The following is a 22,981-nucleotide window of genomic DNA, read 5'->3' on the forward strand; positions in this document are numbered from 1 at the left end:
ATACAATGGAATATTACTCAGCCATAAAAAGAAATGAAACTGAGTTATTTGTAATGAGGTGGATAGACCTGGAGTCTGTCATACAGAGTGAAGTAAGTCAGAAGGAGAAAAACAAATACCGTATGCTAACACATATATATGGAATCTAAAAAAAAAAAAAAAGTCATGAAGAGATTAGTGGTAGGTTGGGAATAAAACACAGACCTACTAGAGCATGGACTTGAGGATATGGGGAGGGGGAAGGGTAAGCGGTGACGATGTGACAGTGTGGCAGGGACATATACACACTACCAAATGTAAATTAGATAGCTAGTGGTAAGCTGCCGCATAGCACAGGGAGTTCACCTCTGTGCTTTGTGACCACCTAGAGGGGTGGGATAGGGAGGGTGGGAGGGAGGGTGACGCAAGAGGGAAGAGATATGGGAACATATGTATAACTGATTCACTTTGTTGTAAAGGAGAAACTAACACACTATTGTAAAACAGTTATACTCAAATAGAGATGTTAAAAAAAACAAGAACGTGGGCTGAGTGGAAGCAGGCAGCAGCCCGGCTGGAAGGACACAGTCACAAAGCAGATGACATGGATCACTGTAGCATCCTGCACCAAAGCGCACCTAAGGTTCTGTGGGCTTGAAATGACATGTGCCCCATGCTCGGCATGGCACTGGGTCTTGCCCTTGGAGGGCCAGGCTGAAGAGTCCATGAGGAAACCACTATATATATATACATAGATATATATATGTATATATATGCACACACACACACATATACATACAATGGAATATTACACAGCCATAAAAAAGAATGAAAGCATGCCCTTTGCAGCAACATGATGAACCTAGAGATTATCATACTAAGTGAAGTAAGTCAGACAGAGAAAGACACATATCATACGATATCACTTATATGTGGAATCTAAAATATGATACAAATGAACTTATTTACAAAACAGAAACAGACCCACATACCTAGAAAATAAACTTACGGTTACCAAAGGAGAAAGGTGGGGGGCGGAGATAAATTAGGAGTATGGGATTAGCAGATACAAACTACTATATATAAAAGAGATAAAACATCCAAGACCTATTGTATAGCACAAGGAACTATACACAAGATCTTGTAATAAACAATAATGGAAAGAATATATATATATATATATATATAAATATGAATCACTTTACTGTACCCCTGAATAACTGTAAATCAACTATACTTCAATTAAAAATGTAAAAACTAAATTTAAAAATAAATCCATTTTTTTAATAAAAAAAAAGAAAGAAGTGAAAAAGAAATGAAGGAAAGAATAGCAAAGATCAATAAAAGTAAAAGCTGGTTCTTTGAGAAGATAAAGAAAATTGATAAACCATTAGCCAGACTCATCAAGAAAAAAAACGGAGAAGACTCAAATCAATAGAATTAGAAATGAAAACGGAGATGTAACAACTGACACTGCAGAAATACAAAAGATTATTAGAGATTACTACAAGCAACTCTATGCCAATAAAATGGACAACCTGGAAGAAATGGACAAATTCTTAGAAATGCACAATCTGCCAAGACTGAACCAGGAAGAAATAGAAAATATGAACAGACCAATCACAAGCACTGAAATTGAAACTGTGATTCAAAATCTTCCAACAAACAAAAGCCCAGGACCAGATGGCTTCACAGGCGAATTCTATCAAACACTTAGCGAAGAGCTAACACCTATCCTTCTCAAACTCTTCCAAAACGTAGCAGAGGGAGGAACACTCCCAATCTCATTCTATGAGGCCACCATCACCCTGATACCAAAACCAGACAAAGACGTCACAAAGAAAGAAAACTACAGGCCAATATCACTGATGAACATAGATGCAAAAATCCTCAACAAAATATTAGCAAACAGAATCCAACAGCACATTAAAAGGATCATACACCATGATCAAGTGGGGTTTATTCCAGGAATGCAAGGATTCTTCAATATACGCAAATCAATCAACGTGATACACCGTATCAACAAACTGAAGGAGAAAAACCATATGATCATCTCAATCCATGCAGAGAAAGCTTTTGACAAAATTCAACACCCATTTAGGATAAAAACCCTGCAGAAAGTAGGCATAGAGGGAACTTTCCTCAACATAATAAAGGCCATATATGACAAACCCACAGCCAGCATTGTTCTCAATGGTGAAACACTGAATCCATTTCCACTAAGATCAGGAACAAGACAAGGTTGCCCACTCTCACCACTCTTATTCAACCTAGTTTTGCAAGTTCTAGCCACAGCAATCAGAGAAAAAAAAGAAATAAAAGGAATCCAAATAGGAAAAGAAGAAGTAAAGCTGTCACTGTTTGCAGATGACATGATACTATACATAGAGAATCCTAAGGATGCTACCAGAAAACTACTAGAACTAATCAATGAATTTGGTAAAGTAGCAGGATACAAAATTAATGCACAGAAATCTGTGGCATTCTTATACACAAATGATGAAAAATCTGAGAGGGAAATTAAGAAAACACTCCCATTTACCATTGCAACAAAAAGAATAAAATATCTAGGAATAAACCTACCTAAGGAGACAAAAGACTTGTATGCAGAAAACTATAAGACACTGATGAAAGAAATTAAAGATGATACAAATAGGTGGAGAAATATACCATGTTCTTGGATTGGAAGAATCAACATTGTGAAAATGACTCTATTACCCAAAGCAATGTACAGATTCAATGCAATCCCTATCAAATTACCACTGGCTTTTTTTACAGAACTAGAACAAAGAATTTCACAATTTGTATGGAAACACAAAAGACCCCGAATAGCCAAAGCAATCTTGAGAACGAAAAATGGAGCTGGAGGAATCAGGCTCCCTGACTTCAGACTATACTACAAGGCCACAGTAATCAAGACAGTATGGTCCTGGCACAAAAACAGAAATATAGATCAATGGAACAGGATAGAAAGCCCAGTGATAAACCCACACGCATATGGTCACCTTATCTTTGATAAAGGAGGGAAGGATACACAGTGGAGAAAAGACAGCCTCTTCAGTAAGTGGTGCTGGGAAAACTGGACAGCTACCTGTAGAAGTATGAAAGTACAACACTCCCTAACACCATACACAAAAATAAACTCAAAATGGGTTAAAGGCCTAAATGTAAGGCCAGACACTATCAAACTCTTAGAGGAAAACACAGGCAGAACACTCTATGACATACACCATAGCAAGATCCTTTTTGACCCATCTCCTAGAGAAATGGAAATCAAAACAAAAATTAAAAAATGGGATCTAATGAAACTTAAAAGCTTTTGCACAGCAAAGGATACCATAAACAAGACCAAAAGACAACCCTCAGAATGGGAGAATATATTTGCAAATGAAGCAACTGACAAAGGATTAATATCCAAAATTTATAAGCAACTCAGGCAGCTCAATAACAAAAAAACAAACAACCCAATCCAAAAATGGGCAGAAGAACTCAATAGACATTTCTCCAAAGAAGATATACAGATTGCCAACAAACACATGAAAGAATGCTCACATCATTAATCATTAGAGAAATGCAAATCAAAACTACAATGAGATATCATCTCACACCAGTCAGATTGGCCATCATCCAAAACTCTAGAAACAATAAATGCTGGAGAGGGTGTGGAGAAAAGGGAACACTCTTGCACTGCTGGTGGGAATGTAAAATGATACAGCCACTATGGAGAACAGTATGGAGGTTCCTTATAAAACTACAAATAGAACTACCATATGACCCCACAATCCCACTACTAGGCATATACCCTGATAAAACCATAATTCAAAAAGAGTCATACACCAAAATGTTTATTGCAGCTCTATTTATGGTAGCCAGGACATGGAAACAACCTAAGTGTCCATCAACAGATGAATGGATAAAGAAGATGTGGCACATATATACAATGGAATATTACTCAGCCATAAAAAGAAATGAAACTGAGTTATTTGTAATGAGGTGGATAGACCTGGAGTCTGTCATACAGAGTGAAGTAAGTCAGAAGGAGAAAAACAAATACCGTATGCTAACACATATATATGGAATCTAAAAAAAAAAAAAAAGTCATGAAGAGATTAGTGGTAGGTTGGGAATAAAACACAGACCTACTAGAGCATGGACTTGAGGATATGGGGAGGGGGAAGGGTAAGCGGTGACGATGTGACAGTGTGGCAGGGACATATACACACTACCAAATGTAAATTAGATAGCTAGTGGTAAGCTGCCGCATAGCACAGGGAGTTCACCTCTGTGCTTTGTGACCACCTAGAGGGGTGGGATAGGGAGGGTGGGAGGGAGGGTGACGCAAGAGGGAAGAGATATGGGAACATATGTATAACTGATTCACTTTGTTGTAAAGGAGAAACTAACACACTATTGTAAAACAGTTATACTCAAATAGAGATGTTAAAAAAAACAAGAACGTGGGCTGAGTGGAAGCAGGCAGCAGCCCGGCTGGAAGGACACAGTCACAAAGCAGATGACATGGATCACTGTAGCATCCTGCACCAAAGCGCACCTAAGGTTCTGTGGGCTTGAAATGACATGTGCCCCATGCTCGGCATGGCACTGGGTCTTGCCCTTGGAGGGCCAGGCTGAAGAGTCCATGAGGAAACCACTATATATATATACATAGATATATATATGTATATATATGCACACACACACACATATACATACAATGGAATATTACACAGCCATAAAAAAGAATGAAAGCATGCCCTTTGCAGCAACATGATGAACCTAGAGATTATCATACTAAGTGAAGTAAGTCAGACAGAGAAAGACACATATCATACGATATCACTTATATGTGGAATCTAAAATATGATACAAATGAACTTATTTACAAAACAGAAACAGACCCACATACCTAGAAAATAAACTTACGGTTACCAAAGGAGAAAGGTGGGGGGCGGAGATAAATTAGGAGTATGGGATTAGCAGATACAAACTACTATATATAAAAGAGATAAAACATCCAAGACCTATTGTATAGCACAAGGAACTATACACAAGATCTTGTAATAAACAATAATGGAAAGAATATATATATATATATATATATAAATATGAATCACTTTACTGTACCCCTGAATAACTGTAAATCAACTATACTTCAATTAAAAATGTAAAAACTAAATTTAAAAATAAATCCATTTTTTTAATAAAAAAAAAGAAAGAAGTGAAAAAGAAATGAAGGAAAGAATAGCAAAGATCAATAAAAGTAAAAGCTGGTTCTTTGAGAAGATAAAGAAAATTGATAAACCATTAGCCAGACTCATCAAGAAAAAAAACGGAGAAGACTCAAATCAATAGAATTAGAAATGAAAACGGAGATGTAACAACTGACACTGCAGAAATACAAAAGATTATTAGAGATTACTACAAGCAACTCTATGCCAATAAAATGGACAACCTGGAAGAAATGGACAAATTCTTAGAAATGCACAATCTGCCAAGACTGAACCAGGAAGAAATAGAAAATATGAACAGACCAATCACAAGCACTGAAATTGAAACTGTGATTCAAAATCTTCCAACAAACAAAAGCCCAGGACCAGATGGCTTCACAGGCGAATTCTATCAAACACTTAGCGAAGAGCTAACACCTATCCTTCTCAAACTCTTCCAAAACGTAGCAGAGGGAGGAACACTCCCAATCTCATTCTATGAGGCCACCATCACCCTGATACCAAAACCAGACAAAGACGTCACAAAGAAAGAAAACTACAGGCCAATATCACTGATGAACATAGATGCAAAAATCCTCAACAAAATATTAGCAAACAGAATCCAACAGCACATTAAAAGGATCATACACCATGATCAAGTGGGGTTTATTCCAGGAATGCAAGGATTCTTCAATATACGCAAATCAATCAACGTGATACACCGTATCAACAAACTGAAGGAGAAAAACCATATGATCATCTCAATCCATGCAGAGAAAGCTTTTGACAAAATTCAACACCCATTTAGGATAAAAACCCTGCAGAAAGTAGGCATAGAGGGAACTTTCCTCAACATAATAAAGGCCATATATGACAAACCCACAGCCAGCATTGTTCTCAATGGTGAAACACTGAATCCATTTCCACTAAGATCAGGAACAAGACAAGGTTGCCCACTCTCACCACTCTTATTCAACCTAGTTTTGCAAGTTCTAGCCACAGCAATCAGAGAAAAAAAAGAAATAAAAGGAATCCAAATAGGAAAAGAAGAAGTAAAGCTGTCACTGTTTGCAGATGACATGATACTATACATAGAGAATCCTAAGGATGCTACCAGAAAACTACTAGAACTAATCAATGAATTTGGTAAAGTAGCAGGATACAAAATTAATGCACAGAAATCTGTGGCATTCTTATACACAAATGATGAAAAATCTGAGAGGGAAATTAAGAAAACACTCCCATTTACCATTGCAACAAAAAGAATAAAATATCTAGGAATAAACCTACCTAAGGAGACAAAAGACTTGTATGCAGAAAACTATAAGACACTGATGAAAGAAATTAAAGATGATACAAATAGGTGGAGAAATATACCATGTTCTTGGATTGGAAGAATCAACATTGTGAAAATGACTCTATTACCCAAAGCAATGTACAGATTCAATGCAATCCCTATCAAATTACCACTGGCTTTTTTTACAGAACTAGAACAAAGAATTTCACAATTTGTATGGAAACACAAAAGACCCCGAATAGCCAAAGCAATCTTGAGAACGAAAAATGGAGCTGGAGGAATCAGGCTCCCTGACTTCAGACTATACTACAAGGCCACAGTAATCAAGACAGTATGGTCCTGGCACAAAACAGAAATATAGATCGATGGAACAGGATAGAAAACCCAGAGATAAACCCACACACATATGGTCACCTTATCTTTGATAAAGGAGGGAAGGATACACAGTGGAGAAAAGACAGCCTCTTCAGTAAGTGGTGCTGGGAAAACTGGACAGCTACCTGTAGAACTATGAAAGTACAACACTCCCTAACACCATACACAAAAATAAACTCAAAATGGGTTAAAGGCCTAAATGTAAGGCCAGACACTATCAAACTCTTAGAGGAAAACACAGGCAGAACACTCTATGACATACACCACAGCAAGATCCTTTTTGACCCATCTCCTAGAGAAATGGAAATCAAAACAAAAATTAAAAAATGGGATCTAATGAAACTTAAAAGCTTTTGCACTGCAAAGGATACCATAAACAAGACCAAAAGACAACCCTCAGAATGGGAGAATATATTTGCAAATGAAGCAACTGACAAAGGATTAATATCCAAAATTTATAAGCAACTCAGGCAGCTCAATAACAAAAAAACAAACTACCCAATCCAAAAATGGGCAGAAGAACTCAATAGACATTTCTCCAAAGAAGATATACAGATTGCCAACAAACACATGAAAGAATGCTCAACATCATTAATCATTAGAGAAATGCAAATCAAAACTACAATGAGATATCATCTCACACCGGTCAGATTGGCCATCATCCAAAACTCTAGAAACAATAAATGCTGGAGAGGGTGTGGAGAAAAGGGAACACTCTTGCACTGCTGGTGGGAATGTAAAATGATACAGCCACTATGGAGAACAGTATGGAGGTTCCTTATAAAACTACAAATAGAACTACCATATGACCCCACAATCCCACTACTAGGCATATACCCTGAGAAAACCATAATTCAAAAAGAGTCATGCACCAAAATGTTTATTGCAGCTCTATTTACGGTAGCCAGGACATGGAAGCAACCTAAGTGTCCATCAACAGATGAATGGATAAAGAAGATGTGGCACATATATACAATGGAATATTACTCAGCCATAAAAAGAAATGAAACTGAGTTATTTGTAATGAGGTGGATAGACCTGGAGTCTGTCATACAGAGTGAAGTAAGTCAGAAGGAGAAAAACAAATACCGTATGCTAACACATATATATGGAATCTAAGAAAAACAAATGTCATGAAGAGATTAGTGGTAGGATGGGAATAAAACACAGACCTACTAGAGCATGGACTTGAGGATATGGGGGTGGGGGAGGGTAAGCGGTGAGGATGTGAGAGAGTGGCAGGGACATATACACACTACCAAATGTAAATTAGATAGCTAGTGGTAAGCTGCCGCATAGCACAGGGAGTTCACCTCTGTGCTTTGTGACCACCTAGAGGGGTGGGATAGGGAGGGTGGGAGGGAGGGTGACGCAAGAGGGAAGAGATATGGGAACATATGTATATATATAACTGATTCACTTTGTTATAAAGGAGAAACTAACACACTATTGTAAAACAGTTATACTCAAATAAAGATGTTAAAAAAAAAAAAAAACTACTCTAAAAAGATGAATGGTGACAGCTCAGACCGAAACATGGGAAAAATTAGGAACATATAGTTTAAAAGGCTTTCCCAACAGTTCACCTAAGAAAACCAGGGGATAGTATTAGAAATAGAAAGGTGGAGATAGGAACAGTAGAAAAAAAGCACAGGACTTGGTGACTGATGTGAGGTACAAAGGCAGAAACATGAAAGAGATTTGTAACTTTTGAGACTAGAAGAAGAAAAGTCAGAAGAGAGCTGCTTGGGGGTGTAAGGTGGATTGCTCTGAGACATTACTACAGACAACATACAGTATTTTAGATTTAACTATAAAAAAAAATTCTGAAGTTCAAAACAAAATAAAACAAAATATACAATATGTTTTGATTGGCCACATTTTTTAAACTTGTACTTAAATCATGTCTAAATTTTGAGTCATGTTGCTAAAATTTAATTGCTATTTCATTAGCCTTTGGAAAGTAGAATTGTAAAAGCCTGGAGACTGTTATATTTTGAAATGAGTATTGTTTTCAAGGTCATATTAAATCAAAAGTAGTTGATCTATGAGCTAAGCAATTTTGTGTAATGTGAATAATTTAGAAAATACAACATTTGCAGGAAATTAAGAATTGAATGATTTTTTAAAAAATTCCAATATTGATAATTTAGGCTTCTTGTTGAAGAAAGCTTTTTTCTCCTGGAAATTTGTTTCCCTGGCGTGAATGACAGTTGTAGAAAGTAGTTAGGTGATTTGGGCTATCTAGTTTCATAGGTGCTTTATTATCTCTGAATTGTTAAATTTGGGGAAAAAAAGCTCCTATCACCAAACTACACTATTTGGGTAACTGAATTTCCTTAGTATGATGCCGATAAAAGTATATATTTTATAAGTATAAAATATACATGTATATATAAATACACAAATTAAAAAGTATATAATATGTGCTTTATACTTACAGATTTTATAGCAGTTACTTTGTTTCTCAGACTTTCCGTGAGTCTCTCATTTTCTTCTTCACAGGCACTATACCCACTATTAGGATAGCCATAGTTCCCATAGTTGCCAGGAGGTACTCCTTCACCTGCAAGGATCAGAGTCACAAGCAGAGTTGCAGCAAAAACAAGCCACTTTTGAAACCTTGAAAAGAAAGAACCGAAAAAGACCCCTGGAGGGCGTTGCAGACCACATATGTCTATTATTCACACTCCAAATGAACTTTAAAAATTAATAACCAAATAGAGATCAGAACAATCCTAATACCCTCTCTTAAGCAAAGAATACTGAATTCAGTTCAAAACACATTTGTTGATTGCATATTGATTGTCCACAAGACACTGAAATAGGCACTGATATATAAGGATATTCTGGACACATTTCCTGCTCCCTAGAACTACACAGTTAAAAAAAAAATCTAAACGTATCATAACATCAACTACCTATGGAAGAAGCTTGGCTGTGAAGAGAAAGGCAGAAAGAGGATAATGCAGCAGGATGGAGTTCATGGAAGAGGGAGGGTCCTTTACTAGCATCTCTTTCTCTTAAAGAGAAAAGAGCTGGAATAACTTTTGGAGAATATTAGCTGAGATTTAAGAGAGGGACTCATTCATTCTTCAACAAATACTTGAGAAACTCCATGTATCAGATTCACTGTTCTTTCTAGGTACCTCTTTTTGGAGCTCATCTTCTAGGGAATAGCATTGGGATACAGGACTATAGTCTCAGCCACTGCCTAATATAGTACTAGATATTCATCAGGCAATCAAACAGGTAGAGTGAGCCTTCAACAGTGAATACATATACGAACATGTTGGAGGATTGAGAGAGGAAAGCATAGTTGACAGTGTTATCTAACCGCATTTTTTTTCAAACTATTGACAATTTTGTCAGTAAAAATGAGAAAAGCCTGTCTTTGAAGAATGGTGATCATTTGGGGGAATAAACAGTAAAGAGAATAATGGAGGAAAGTGACTAGGGTTATACAGGATTACTACAGGGGTAAAGCGGTCCTGGCTGAGGCAATATATTGTAGTGTGATTTTTCTCCAGAAGAACTCATCGGCCTAAGTTAGCCCATGAAAAGCTGGATGGCTGGACTGATCAAGAGTTGGAGGTTTACAGTGTTGGGGCTCTGTTCTTCAGCAGAGGTGAAGAGAGGATGAGATTCCTTACAAAAAGACTGGGTGAATATATGGATTATGGGGATTTGACTGGACAAGGACTGAAGTAGCGTTAACAGAAGCCTCAGAATATGGAGGAAAGGGATGATACAGAAACTAAAGGTCTCCATAAACTCAAAGAGTGGATGGAGTGGCAGTGACAGTAACATATGGAAGGACCGGAAGTAGCAGGCAGCACTGGTTGTTGAAGGAAGGTCAAAGTGTGAACAGAAAGCTCTTTCAAGGCACAGCACAAATCTCACTTTCTCTAAAGAGCAGAACTCTCTCCTTTGAATTCTTACAGCTCTGACTATATATAACACTACTATCACACTCTAGACTGCACTCCAAGGGCAGAAAGTAAATTTGTTTTGCTCGTGGCTATAGATCCCCCCACAAACATAAACACACAGTAAGGCACACCCAGTAAATACTTGTAAATGAACTAATTAATGAACAGAATCTGAATTCACTGTTATTCAACTCTGAATGTGCCTGACTTTGTCAGCAGTGAGGTCACAGGCTTCTTTGAGGACAGAGGCAGTGTCTCAACTTTCTTCTATATCCCCTGTACCTAATAAGTCCTTTACATGCAGCAGACACAATCTCTACCACCACAAAAACCACAACAAAATGCTACATGAGTATGTTCCTGAGGAGAACGAGTCACTTTCCCCAAATTTTCCCTCAACTTCCGACACACTATCCACAAAGCTCTTGAAGTGTGCCATTATAAAAGTTAAGGACTCAGGTGACTAGACATAATATTTTCCTCCACTCAATGATTAAAATAATCATTTAAACAACGCATGCTCACCCTATTCATCAATGATACTCTGTGCAAACTCTAATAAGGACCAAAATCCTTACAGAAAAGAAAAATGTCTTCATATTTTATGTGACTAAGGTCCTAGATATATAACGTTTGCCCCATAAGTCATTACTGACTGGATGAATTTAACCACTTGACAACCAAGGAATTCATTTCTAAATTAATGGCTATTTGTCTCACTTCCTTTATTGTTATTTTTGCCTATCTTAATTTTATTTTTAGAGTTCTTCAATACCGTCCCATTTATTAAAAGTGAAATTCTCAGAAGTATTTCAAGGCACATTTCTTCTATTAAAGAGTTAGGCTTCCCTCACACCATCATTCACTACCAATATTAATAAATAAATAAATTAAATTAAATGTTAGGAGCTGTTATTCTTTTGTGTGACTTACTGCTATAAAAAGTTGTAGGAAAGCTAATCGGTGCCAAAGATGATCCTCAGACTTTGTCCATCAGACAAATGCTACTTTTGGATAGTTTCTATCAATAACTGAACCAAATCACTGAGAAAGACATGTGAAGTGTGGAAGCTTCTCCACATGAATATCTACTGATTCACGATCCCAGGTTTAAAGTTCCAGGTCAATACACACTGATACTTAAAAAAAAAAAAAAGCTCTTGTCACATCATGTCAAATCACACCAATGTAAATTACAGCAATTGATACATCACCTTTCCTCCTCTCAACTACAGGGGAGCTTAAAAACAAAAACAAAAAACACCACTCTATTCTAGAGATTCTAATTTAATTAGTCTCAGCTGGCGACCGGGCATCAAAGCCCTAAAAGCTCTCCAGGTGATCCTAATGTACAGTCAGGACTCAGAACCATCATTTCTCTAGTCCCCTTCCTGCAATTTGTCATGGCACACTGCTGCACAAAAACATTCAAAGGGGCCAAAAGACCTACCAATGAGATCCAAATTCCTTGGCCTAGCACTCAAAGGTCTACACAATGTGGTTGGTTCTGGTTCTATGTCTCCTACTTCAACCAAATTGGCTTAATCATAATCCTTTAAAACACATCATTCATAATTCTAGATTCCAGCCCTACAACTATTTCTGGGGGGAAAGGGTCATCCTTCCAACTGGAAATTACCTCTCCTACACTTTATTTAAGCTTTAGTTCAAGTTCCTATGTCTCCACAAAGTACAAAGTGCTCTATCTGTGAAATCCCCGAGACATTCACTACCTATAGAACTTATTTGGTATTTGGTTGTATAGCTACCGCCTTGTACTATAATTTATCTTTGTACATATTTCTACTCCTCAACTAGATTGAAAGCATTGGGGAACACAAGCAGAGCTATAAACTACTGTATACCTAGAGCTTACTCAAGTACACAATAAATGTTTCCTGTCATTAGTAACGATAAAAAGGAAAAACATTTAGGCATATAAAACTAACCTTGTTCAAAATGAGTTATATTTTTTCTCTACAAATTATTTGGCCAACTTTCCTTCTATGATCCAAGTATTCACAAAAACTACATTTTTCAAAAGCTGTTTCTCATACTACAATTTACTAATGAATGTATATGCCTAGAGTTACCGGCAACTTTCACTAACTTTAAATACCTGACACTTTTGAAAACTTTTTTTTCTTTTTCCATCTTATAAGAACTGAAAGAGGTAACATTATCTTTTTTAAATATTTCATATATTTTCTCAGGTATATTGTACACTGATTTAGCAGGTTTTTTCTTTTTCCCAATTATCTCTTAATCGTTTCAGAACCAGAAAATGCTGTTTTAATGGCTCTGTGTTATAACAGCCCATTATAAGTCCTTGTGCCTAATTTGTTCCTGCTGCTTGGTGAACCGGCTTCCTAAGCTAAAAGGTCAAGAACAAATGTTTTCACCAAGCATTACCACATTCTACCGTCTTACCAGTGGAACAAGGCTCAGATAAGAACTGTTCTGGGTAAAATGGCCTTTAACAGTAATGATACGTACATTTACCTTTGTAACTCACTGTAACCAGGCTAAAATGATTATTCTTAGTGTGCTTTGCATGCAACACTCACTCTTCAAACTTCGCTTCTGAAGAAACTAACATCAGGTCCAATAAAGAGAAACCGAAGACAGCAATTTCCATAATCACGCCCAGACCGTCAATAACACTAAAAGATTCATCACTGAGTTGGCACCTGTACATACCTTACCTCCAGTCCTCCACTACTCTCTCTAAACCTACCATCCATACCTGGGACTGAACTAAACTTAAGGAACGCCCCAGGATCTCGGACAAGTGGTGGGTTTCCACTTGGCACCGCCTCCAAAGACCCCTCCATACACCCTGCTCTCTGGTTCAGATTCCAGCGACATGAAACAGATCCAATTTCCTTCCGCGTCCCCGCGCCCAGCGCGGCCAGTTGTAGGGCCCCCGAACTTAGAATCTCAGCCTTCTTCTTACCCAGGCCTGCACGCCTCATCCTGCCAGAGGAGCGGGGGAAAGGCGGGCGGAGGGGTGGGTAGGAAGAGGTCAGGGGTCACCCGGACCGCGTCCTCAGTACTGGGGCCCGGCGAAACACCAACTTCTTCCCCTAAAGCGCCACGACATCAGAGTAGTCTAAACGTGGCGCTGGCTGATGGCGTCACTCAAGGCGCTTCTCGGCGCCCTGCGAGGCGGCTTGAATGTCATTCTGGGAAATGTAGTTCGCCGCCGAGGCCGGGAGTGTGGTATGGGCGTGGGGTGAACCAGGCTGGAAGAGCGGGCGGGGCTTCCGGAAAAGGGGCGCTCGCTGCCCCGGTTCTGACTGCGGGCCTGGGACTATGGATCTCAGCTTGTGGCCTGGCTCTTTCGTTCAGCTGTCGGCCCCCGAGTTTAACGCTATACATCTGTCCCTCCCAGACCATGAGAGGATGGTTGATTTCTCTTTTCAGAATCTGCCTCTCAGTTACTCTCACCTCGAGTTAGTTCAGGTAAAGTCAAAGAAAACTTATCCAAGTTTCTGATCTCACACATAAGTAATCTGAGACCCATAGATGGGAAGGAAGAGTGTAACCCATCGGTGCTGGGTCACCAGTGGTGTAGAGAAAACCAGGCCCTTGGCACTAGGGCTGCTGCTCGGATTAAAACAGTCGATAAAAGTTAACAGGGTCTCCTCAGAGGCACTGAAGACTTCGTTCCCTGTTTCCAAGTTTGTTGCATTTCTAGAAAGAACCACGGCCATTAGTGGCTCGAGGGACCCCTAAACTCCCATTTAGACCTTTTTTACTTACACAAAGGATACTGAAATACTGTTTACACAGGGTAATGTGCCAATTTAAGAGGGGTGCTGGCGGGGGTGGAGTGGTACTGGAATCGGGATTAGTCCTAGAATTTCATTTTATCTCACAGGATTATCGTGAGGATTAAATGAAATAACTTAAAAAAAAAAAAAAAAAAAAGTCTGAGGGCTTCCCTGGTGGCGCAGTGGTTGAGAGTCCGCCTGCCGATGCAGGGGACACAGGTTCGTGCCCCCGTCCGGGAAGATCCCACATGCCGCGGAGCGGCTGGGCCCGTGAGCCATGGCCGCTGAGCCTGCGCGTCCGGAGCCTGTGCTCCGCAGCGGGAGAGATCACAACAGTGAAAAAAACTCTGACACACAGTAGATGCTCAAAAACCACTGGATGCTTGCTGTTCTGTCGTCGCTGCTGTATGACAGTGGGATAATCTCCATACTATAGATTTCTGAGAATGCAATATCTGATCATTTAGTGTTCCCTCATAGTGTCTCAATATGAACATTGACTATAGTAGTGGCAGAGTAAGTCTCTTCTCTAAGGTCGTTTTTGTAAAATACCCACACAAAACAATTTTTAATAAAAGTTATTAACCTGGGAAATAAGCTTAATCCAATAGCGTTTTGAGAGGAAAACAGTATTCATAAAAATAAACAACCATTCTCTAAAACATGTGAATTAAATGAAGATTTTATCAGTAACAATTATTGCAAATAAACACTGACGTTTCAATAAGAGAGATGATGGCATTTTATCTTACAATCTGTGACAGTTCTTTTGTAAGAAGTACACGTGTTCTATAAGCAAAACTTGTCAGACATGAAGAAGGCTTTCTCATATTAATGTAATTTTTTAAATCTAATGTTGAGTTTACCAAAACATCATTTAAATTACATATGTACTTATCCTCTTATAAACTACTTCCCCTACATGGTGAGGAGATATAATAATAAAATATAAAAGGGATAAAAAATAAAGTAATAAAGGGTACCAAGAATATAACTCAAAACAGGCAAAGCTGGTTTGTATTGAGCTTATGACCCAAAAATCCAAATAGTAGCTTATCGCTTCTGTTGCCAGTCTCAAGTTAGGATAATCCCATCTGAGAAGATTTTGCATGCAAAAGATGAAGCAGAAAAGATGGATTTAATACACAGAAAAATAGTTATTCAATGGGACCACAGTTGACATAGAGACTAGAGGGAGTTCTCTTCACTTTTATCATTTTCTATTTTTCTTTTCCTTTTTAATAAAATCCCTAACTCTTCTTACTGAATGAAGACCAATAAAATTCTTAGAGATGAAGAGTATTTAGAACTTTTTTTCAATTCTCATAGGATAATTTCATAGAAAACATCTAATCTTTGGGGTCTCTAGGAAATGAATGATGAAAAATGACAATTAGCCTTTACTACTATTTCTTGTAGTAATTACAGAAACAAGAATATGAGCAGGAAATGTCTGAATCGTGGTGCAAAATTGGAAACTTTCTTTTTCAAAACTGGCTAAATCAACATTAACAAAATTTCCAATCATGAAACAAATTCAGTGTATCAAGCATAATATTTGAACTGTGAGAAAATGTAAACTAAAATCCAATAGTTCTTGACTTACAAACAGGATATGGAACAAAAGTTAGTTCGTCAGTTATTTGGCACTTAAAGAACATTTCTCCTGGAAACTGGATTGATGGTAAGGTTCCCAACCCAGGCCAGTAGTGTAGCTGCTGTGCTTTCTATGTTGGCCAAAGTCTATGCAATCCATAGTATATCTGAAATATACTATACATTCTCAGTGAAAACCAGTAGAAAAAAGTAACTTTACTTTTCATGATAAAGTGATGTCATTAACAAAGGAATTTTTAAATAAAAAAATTTAAAAATTATTTTGGTTATTCTTGTTTGAGAAGGAATTCATTTTACTTAATAGTTGAGAATGCAAAAAAAAATTTCAAGGAGTTTTCAAAGAGCCACCAACTTGATCTTCCCTTTCCATAATTCAAGAATATTACTAGCACCTATGTAATGCTTCTCAGCTTTAGTTAGTAAAAATGAGGCACACAATTCCAACTGAAGAGTCTTCAGCAGAGCCAGCTGTGTGATCTGTGGGACCCAATGCAAAATGAGAATGTAATACCCCTCATTCAAAAAGCAGGAAAAATAGTGCAATTAAGATAGTAAAAAATAAAGTTTTTTCTTTTGTTGAGATCTTTCCCCACCAACTTGTCATGGTGTTTTATTTGCCATTTTATGTCCTTCTAAGTAAAGAAAAATAAAATTTTAAATTATTGACATGAATTTTACCCTTTAGATTGTTCAGTTTGAAATGCAAGCATGAGAATATTTAACTCATATGTGAAATCACCAAAATCACAGTTTGAATTTCATAGCTCATACATGAACATGTATAATATTTTGTAGAAACACTGCAAAAAACTAACTCAACTGTTTTTATTCCAATCTTGATGTGCACCAGGTCTTGATATTCTACCAAAACTTGGTCTTCATCTTATTGGTGAGTTAGGAGGGACTGAAAAGTAAAGTAATTATGGTTGCCCTATCTTTTCCTTTCCTTCGATATCATTATTTTAAATATAACTGCCTAATACAAGGAAGTAAGATGAGTAAGGAAGAATATAAGTTTCCTTGGATGTTTTCTTCTTTCTGCAGAAGAACTTCTGGTTCATGTGGTCTTTCAGGGCTGTCAGTGCCCACACCTGTTCAGTCACAGACTTAAAACACTTACCTTGTACTCACTTTGAGTTTTGCAGAACTTCCATGCATTATGTGTCCACTGGAATTCTGTGCTTATGGAACATCACAAATGTTACATGTGAATGGGGTGGCAATAATAAACATGCATATTGCCATCTCCTCTGCTCATATGCATTCTCCACTGTTCCATTAGACTTCATTTACAAAACACAAATTCAAAGATAAAATGAAGAATTTCAAAACAGTGAGTGCAGAGCATTAAACCAAGCAGGATGTTCTTCTAGCCGAGAGACCTATGCAACTGCAAAGATTGCAAACTGGTGAACTTGGCCCTGGGCTGCAGAGAGAAATCTTCCAAGGTAATGGGGACATAGTTGGTAGAGAAAAAGAAAGAAAGTGAGTGAATACAGAGGACATATATATCCACAGGGAGAGACTGATCAAGGTGAAATAACTGAGAGGTGAAATTCTCAGGGAGACAAGAAAATAGAGCATGCAGGTGCTGCCCCAAGCAAAAGGAAAGAAGAAGGAAGGGAAGAGGTTGTCAGTTGCACCGTTTGCCTAAACCACCCGCCAAGTTGGTCTCGGTGAGTGGTTAATGAACCATAGATGAGTGAAATTCTTGTGACTTGGCATGTAAAAGCAGTAGAAAAATTTTTCTCAAGGCAGGCATGATCCCAGAAAACCTGAATGATAGGGTGTGATTGCAGGAATAAGGCTTTTACTTGTGTTTAACTCCAAGATGTTTCACTCTTCCAGCAATTCGGATGTATTACTTAGACCTCATTCTGGGAAATGACTCCTTCCTTAAAGTCAGTGAATCAGTAGCTTTGATTTTTTTTTTTTCCTGAATATCTGGACCCATAGCAGAGCTAAATTTCAAACAGCACTTTGCATAGGCTGCCCTTTTAATATTCCAATTTTAGACAGATTTTTGACATTTATAAAACATTGTTTTAGGTTAAAGATGATAGGTTTAATTTCCATTGCTTTGAAAATATTGGTGTTGTATGTTTTAAAAGGCTCTGCATTATGACTCAATGTTAGAAACCAGAATATCTAACTTACAAATTGTTTTAAAAGGTATTTTTTAATGAACAGTAAAGTTAACAATGAGTAAAGTTGGCATAATGTTATATTTCTTGCAGGTCTTTTTGTTTTTTGCATTTTGGGACAAGTAGGAAGACAGAATTTCAAGGTGGACATCGTGGATTACAATTGCACAAAGTAGAGCCTGGCTTCTTTGTGGAAATCCCAGATGCAGCTGATTTTGTCCCTCTGGGGCTATGTGGTATCTTCTCTCAGCACCTCTCACCTACTTTACTCTTCTCTTTGAACACTGGATTCCTATAACTGTTCCAGAATGAAAGCCTCGGCCCCATGTCTCTTTGACCTTCCAGTTTGATCCGTGTAGCAAACCGTTTCCCAGTACGAGTTTTCTGGAAGAGAATTCCGACTGGTCAAACATGGGTAAGGGGTTCATCCCTGATTGCTCCAAGAAGCTGATGCTGAGTGATAGGGATTCCAGAACTTTGGGCAGAGCAGAGTCTCTAAGTAGATGCAGGGGTAGGGGAAAAAGTTATTTCTCAGTACATTAAAGCATGTATGTGGTTTGAGTCCTTGCATAAAAGCTCTTGATCTCTGCTCTGAGCCATAAACAGATTTCATGCAATAGCTTAGGGCTCTGTGTTCACTCCCATCACTGAGGCCTTTATCACTATCATAAACCGGCCGTGAAAGTTATGGTTAGTTAGTTAGGGCAACGATTTGTATTCCTAACCCAGGTGTGTTTGGCCATGTGCCTTTACTCTTGTTTATTTTATTTTATTGAATTCTCTTTATCGGGGTTAGAAGACCATCTCTTGGGAGGCAAGGATAAAGACCTGATCTTGTTTGAAGCTAGGAATTTGATTTCTTCTTTTGCCCCAGTACTTCCGCCCTGTTAAAAAATTCTCTATAAATAGGGCCTCAAGGTCAAAAACATAATTTGAGCAATAACTATTAGCAAGGAGTTATGTGGAAATAAGAACTCTTACAGAGAAAATAAGGAAAATTGATTTCATAGGAGCAGGGGAGAGAGAATTTGCCTTCACAGCCTCAGCACTCAAACTGTAGTAGAGGGTTGATAGGGCACTTCTGGGCACTTAGCATGCATGCCTATTCTAGGCTAGCATGAATTTTTATAGCTCAATTAGAAAGCTTTGAAAAGATTTTTAAAAGTGTTTTTAAATGATAATGTGTTACATAAATATTCATGATTATGCAGTCCTCGGAAATCTGGACCACTTAGAACTTTCTTCCATTAAATAATGACTTTCTTTTTTTTTTTTTTTTTTTGGCATACAGGTGCCATCCATTAGAGGGATAGTGACCAATGACATCCATTACGCACGGCCATGAATATTTATCTAGTGCCTTATCCCTGTACCAGAGAGAATAGGAAAAGAGCTATGAAGAGGCTTTTCTTCCACATCAGATGACCAGTGTCCTTCCTCAGCTCAACCGAAGAAATTAAGTGGACTGGTCTTCAGGTGAGGCTTTATACCCCACTAATATTCTGCTGGGTGAGGGTTAACTTAACTTATGAAAGAAAGTACGTGACAGATTCTAATGCTAGTGGAATAATGGAGTAGTTTGCCAAAGTCTATTGATACAACTCTTTATCTAGAAGGCCTTAAGACAAGATTAGTTCACAATTTTGCTTAGTATCTGTGTGACTTAAGAGTTACTCACAGGCAGCCCTCTGAAGAATTGTCAGTCTCTATACCAGCACAGTCCTTTCCCCTCTACTCCAAAACCAGCCGAGCTTATGCAGATGACACCACAATTGTAACTCAGTGGATGGATGTGAGAGAATTGGGACAGACAGTGAGTAGCCAGCCATGTGTCATTTACCCGCAGACGTTACTGACATCCTATTCTGTCACTCTAGGCCTGGTGCCTTTCTTTATTTTCAGTAACTTATTTCTACCATTCTTTTGAGCATTTCTGTTTGGATATCCTGCAATTATCTCAAACTCAGTCATTATCTTCCCCAAAGCAGTTTGCCTGTCTGATTTTCTACCCTTGTTAATGATATGGTTAAGCCTCAAAACCTCTGAGTCACTATGACCTTTCCCCACTTTGCCAACACCATCAACCCAGTGGCCAAGTCCTCTTGAAGTGTCTTTTTGATTTGCCCCTTTCTTTCCATTTCAAAACTAACAATATTATTAAAAGTTTCAAACACATCAGATCTTGCTGGGGCTTCTTAATTTCCTTGCTTTCAGGTCCACTCCCCTCAAACACACCAGATTAAAATTTCCAGAACTCTAATCTTGTCTTATCACTATTTAATTTAATTAATTAATTTATTTTCTGGTCTCACCACACAGCTTGTGGGATCTTAGTTCCACGACCAGGGATTGAACCTGGGCCCCCTGCAGTGGAAGCACAGAGTCATAACCACTGGACCACCTGGGGATTCCCATCTTACCACTATTTAATGGCATTTGATGAATTCTGCAGGATTTATTGGGGGGGGGTGAAGAGTTATATTTTCATTTCCCTGAAGTCATCTGGAGACGCCCCGAAGATGGTGTCTATGTATTGTCTTCAGTAGTCAAAGTTTTGAGGAAAAATTTAGTGGACATCTGAATCTTTCTTGCACTCTAAATTATTAGTGTTTTGTCATTCACATTTATATCTATACTTTAACTGTAATTAGTTTCGTGTATGGTATGAGATAGTAATCAAGTTGTATTTTTTTTCCTGTATGGTTACCCAATTTTTCCATTATCATTATTATTAATACTGTTCTTTTCCCATCTCCCCCTGTTCTTTCTCATGAACCAAGTACCTCTACATTTGTTGCCTTTTTATAAGCTCTCTGTTTAGTCCATTGGTCTATTCTTTTATCCTTGCTTCAGCAACACACTCTCTTAAATAGCTTTATAATGACTTAGTAAAACAAGTCATCCTACAATGCTCTTCTTCATTGAGAATGTCTTAACTAAGACCCTATCGTGTTTCCATATAAGTTTTAGAAAAAGCTTGTCAAATTTCACTTTAAAAAATATCCTATTGCTATTTTGATTGGGCTTGCATTGCAGTAGGGGAACAATGATGTCTTTACAACATGGAGTTTTCCAATTCTTAAACACAGTGTATTTCTCTAATTCTATTGGGCTTCCTCAACTTCTCACAATAATATTCTATAGTTTTCTGTGTAGAGGTCTTGCAAAATTTTTGCTAGATGTATCCCTATGTATTGATATTTTTGATGTTATTATGAATAGTATCTTTCTTAAGAATTTCTTCTAACTGTTGCTAGTATATAAAAATGAAATAAAAGTAAATTCTGATAGGTTATCCACTGATTCAAGCAAGTTGTCTATAAAAAGTGGATAATTTTATTTCTTCATTTACAATCCCTAATTCTTTTTCTTTTTCTATTTTTTTCTTTATTGCACTGGTTAGGATCTCCAGCACAGTGTTGAACTTATGTCCAAAGTCAAGGTGATAACTTTCAGTATTATAACATTATATATAAATGTTTTCATAGATACATTTTATAAATACTTTGTCAGATTCAAGAAGTTTATGTTCCTGGTTTGCCAAGACGGTTTTTTTAAGAATCATTAATGGTTATAGGATTTTATCATATTCTATTTCTGAATCTTTTGAGATGACCAGCTTTAAAATTTTTCTTTTAATGTGGTGAATTAAATTAATTTTTAAATGTTAAACCAACTCTGCATTCCCAGAATGAACTCAATTTGATCATGATATAGTATTCTTTTTTCATATACTATTTACTTCGATTTGACAATATTTGTTTAAAATTTATATATCTTTATTCATGAGAGAAACTTGCCTGTAATTTTCCTTTCTTGTAATGACTTGTCAGGTTTTAGAATCAAGGTTATGCTAGCCTAATTCCTTACATAATTGGAAGAATTCATTGGTGAAGTCACTGCGATCTGATGATTTTTCACCTATTTTCTTGAAAATATTCTTTAGGAGTTACTAATGTATGGGTTCAATACCTGAATCACCTGTGGGTCTGTTTATATTGTCTTTTTTCTCTTTGTTTTTAGTCATAGGTCTTGTTTCTTAGCATCTCTATTAACTCTTAATTGAATTGTAGAAAATATGTAATGTCACTTGATAAAATTGTAAATGTTTTTTACTGGGAAAAAAGCACACAAATTCAGCATTTTCCATCTCAGTATATGGTATGATGCATTTTCTGGTTTGTTCAATGCTTTTAAAGAACAAAATTAATTCTGCTTTGAAAAATGCATGGTCCTGGAGCATCAAAGATTTAGGTAAACAGATGAGAGTCTCAGTAAAAATTATAATGGAATGAGTTAGTATAAAGACAGAGCATATCTATATATTATACATTTGAAAAGTAAAAGACCCATAAAATTGAAATCTGTACAGGTAAAATAAAACTGTTCTCAAACTGATGCACCACAAGTTTCTGAACTGGTTCTGTTACAAAAAGAATGGAGTGAAATTAGCAAGATTTGCTTAAACTTTTAAAATCTAAATATAATAGAAATGCAGACCTTAAAAATAGATTTATTTTCTCTACCTTATGGTGAGTCTAACAGTTCTTTCAGGGACTAATTATGAAATGTTTCAAATAAATACAAAATAAATAAACCCCTTTCATGAATATCCTTAAGGCAAAGGCATAGAGCAAAAGTAGTTATTTTTCTC

At 37.3% G+C, this 22,981-nt stretch overlaps 1 protein-coding gene across 1 annotated transcript in view; it reads right to left on the reverse strand.

Moving 5' to 3' along the window:
* BET1 (Bet1 golgi vesicular membrane trafficking protein) overlaps positions 1 to 13,975 on the reverse strand; it is a 56,474-nt gene extending 42,499 nt beyond the window's left edge. The window contains exons 1-2 of the mRNA XM_059074009.2: positions 13,747 to 13,975; positions 9,300 to 9,424 (exon numbers count right to left, since the gene is read on the reverse strand). Of these exons, the coding sequence (XP_058929992.1) occupies positions 9,300 to 9,424; positions 13,747 to 13,765 (144 nt within the window). The 5' untranslated portion in view covers positions 13,766 to 13,975. The remainder of the gene's footprint in view (positions 1 to 9,299; positions 9,425 to 13,746) is intronic.
* Positions 13,976 to 22,981: the final 9,006 nt, after the last annotated feature.

Source organism: Kogia breviceps, chromosome 9, assembly GCF_026419965.1.
Source record: "Kogia breviceps isolate mKogBre1 chromosome 9, mKogBre1 haplotype 1, whole genome shotgun sequence".
In the NCBI taxonomy this organism is placed as follows: domain Eukaryota; kingdom Metazoa; phylum Chordata; class Mammalia; order Artiodactyla; family Physeteridae; genus Kogia; species Kogia breviceps.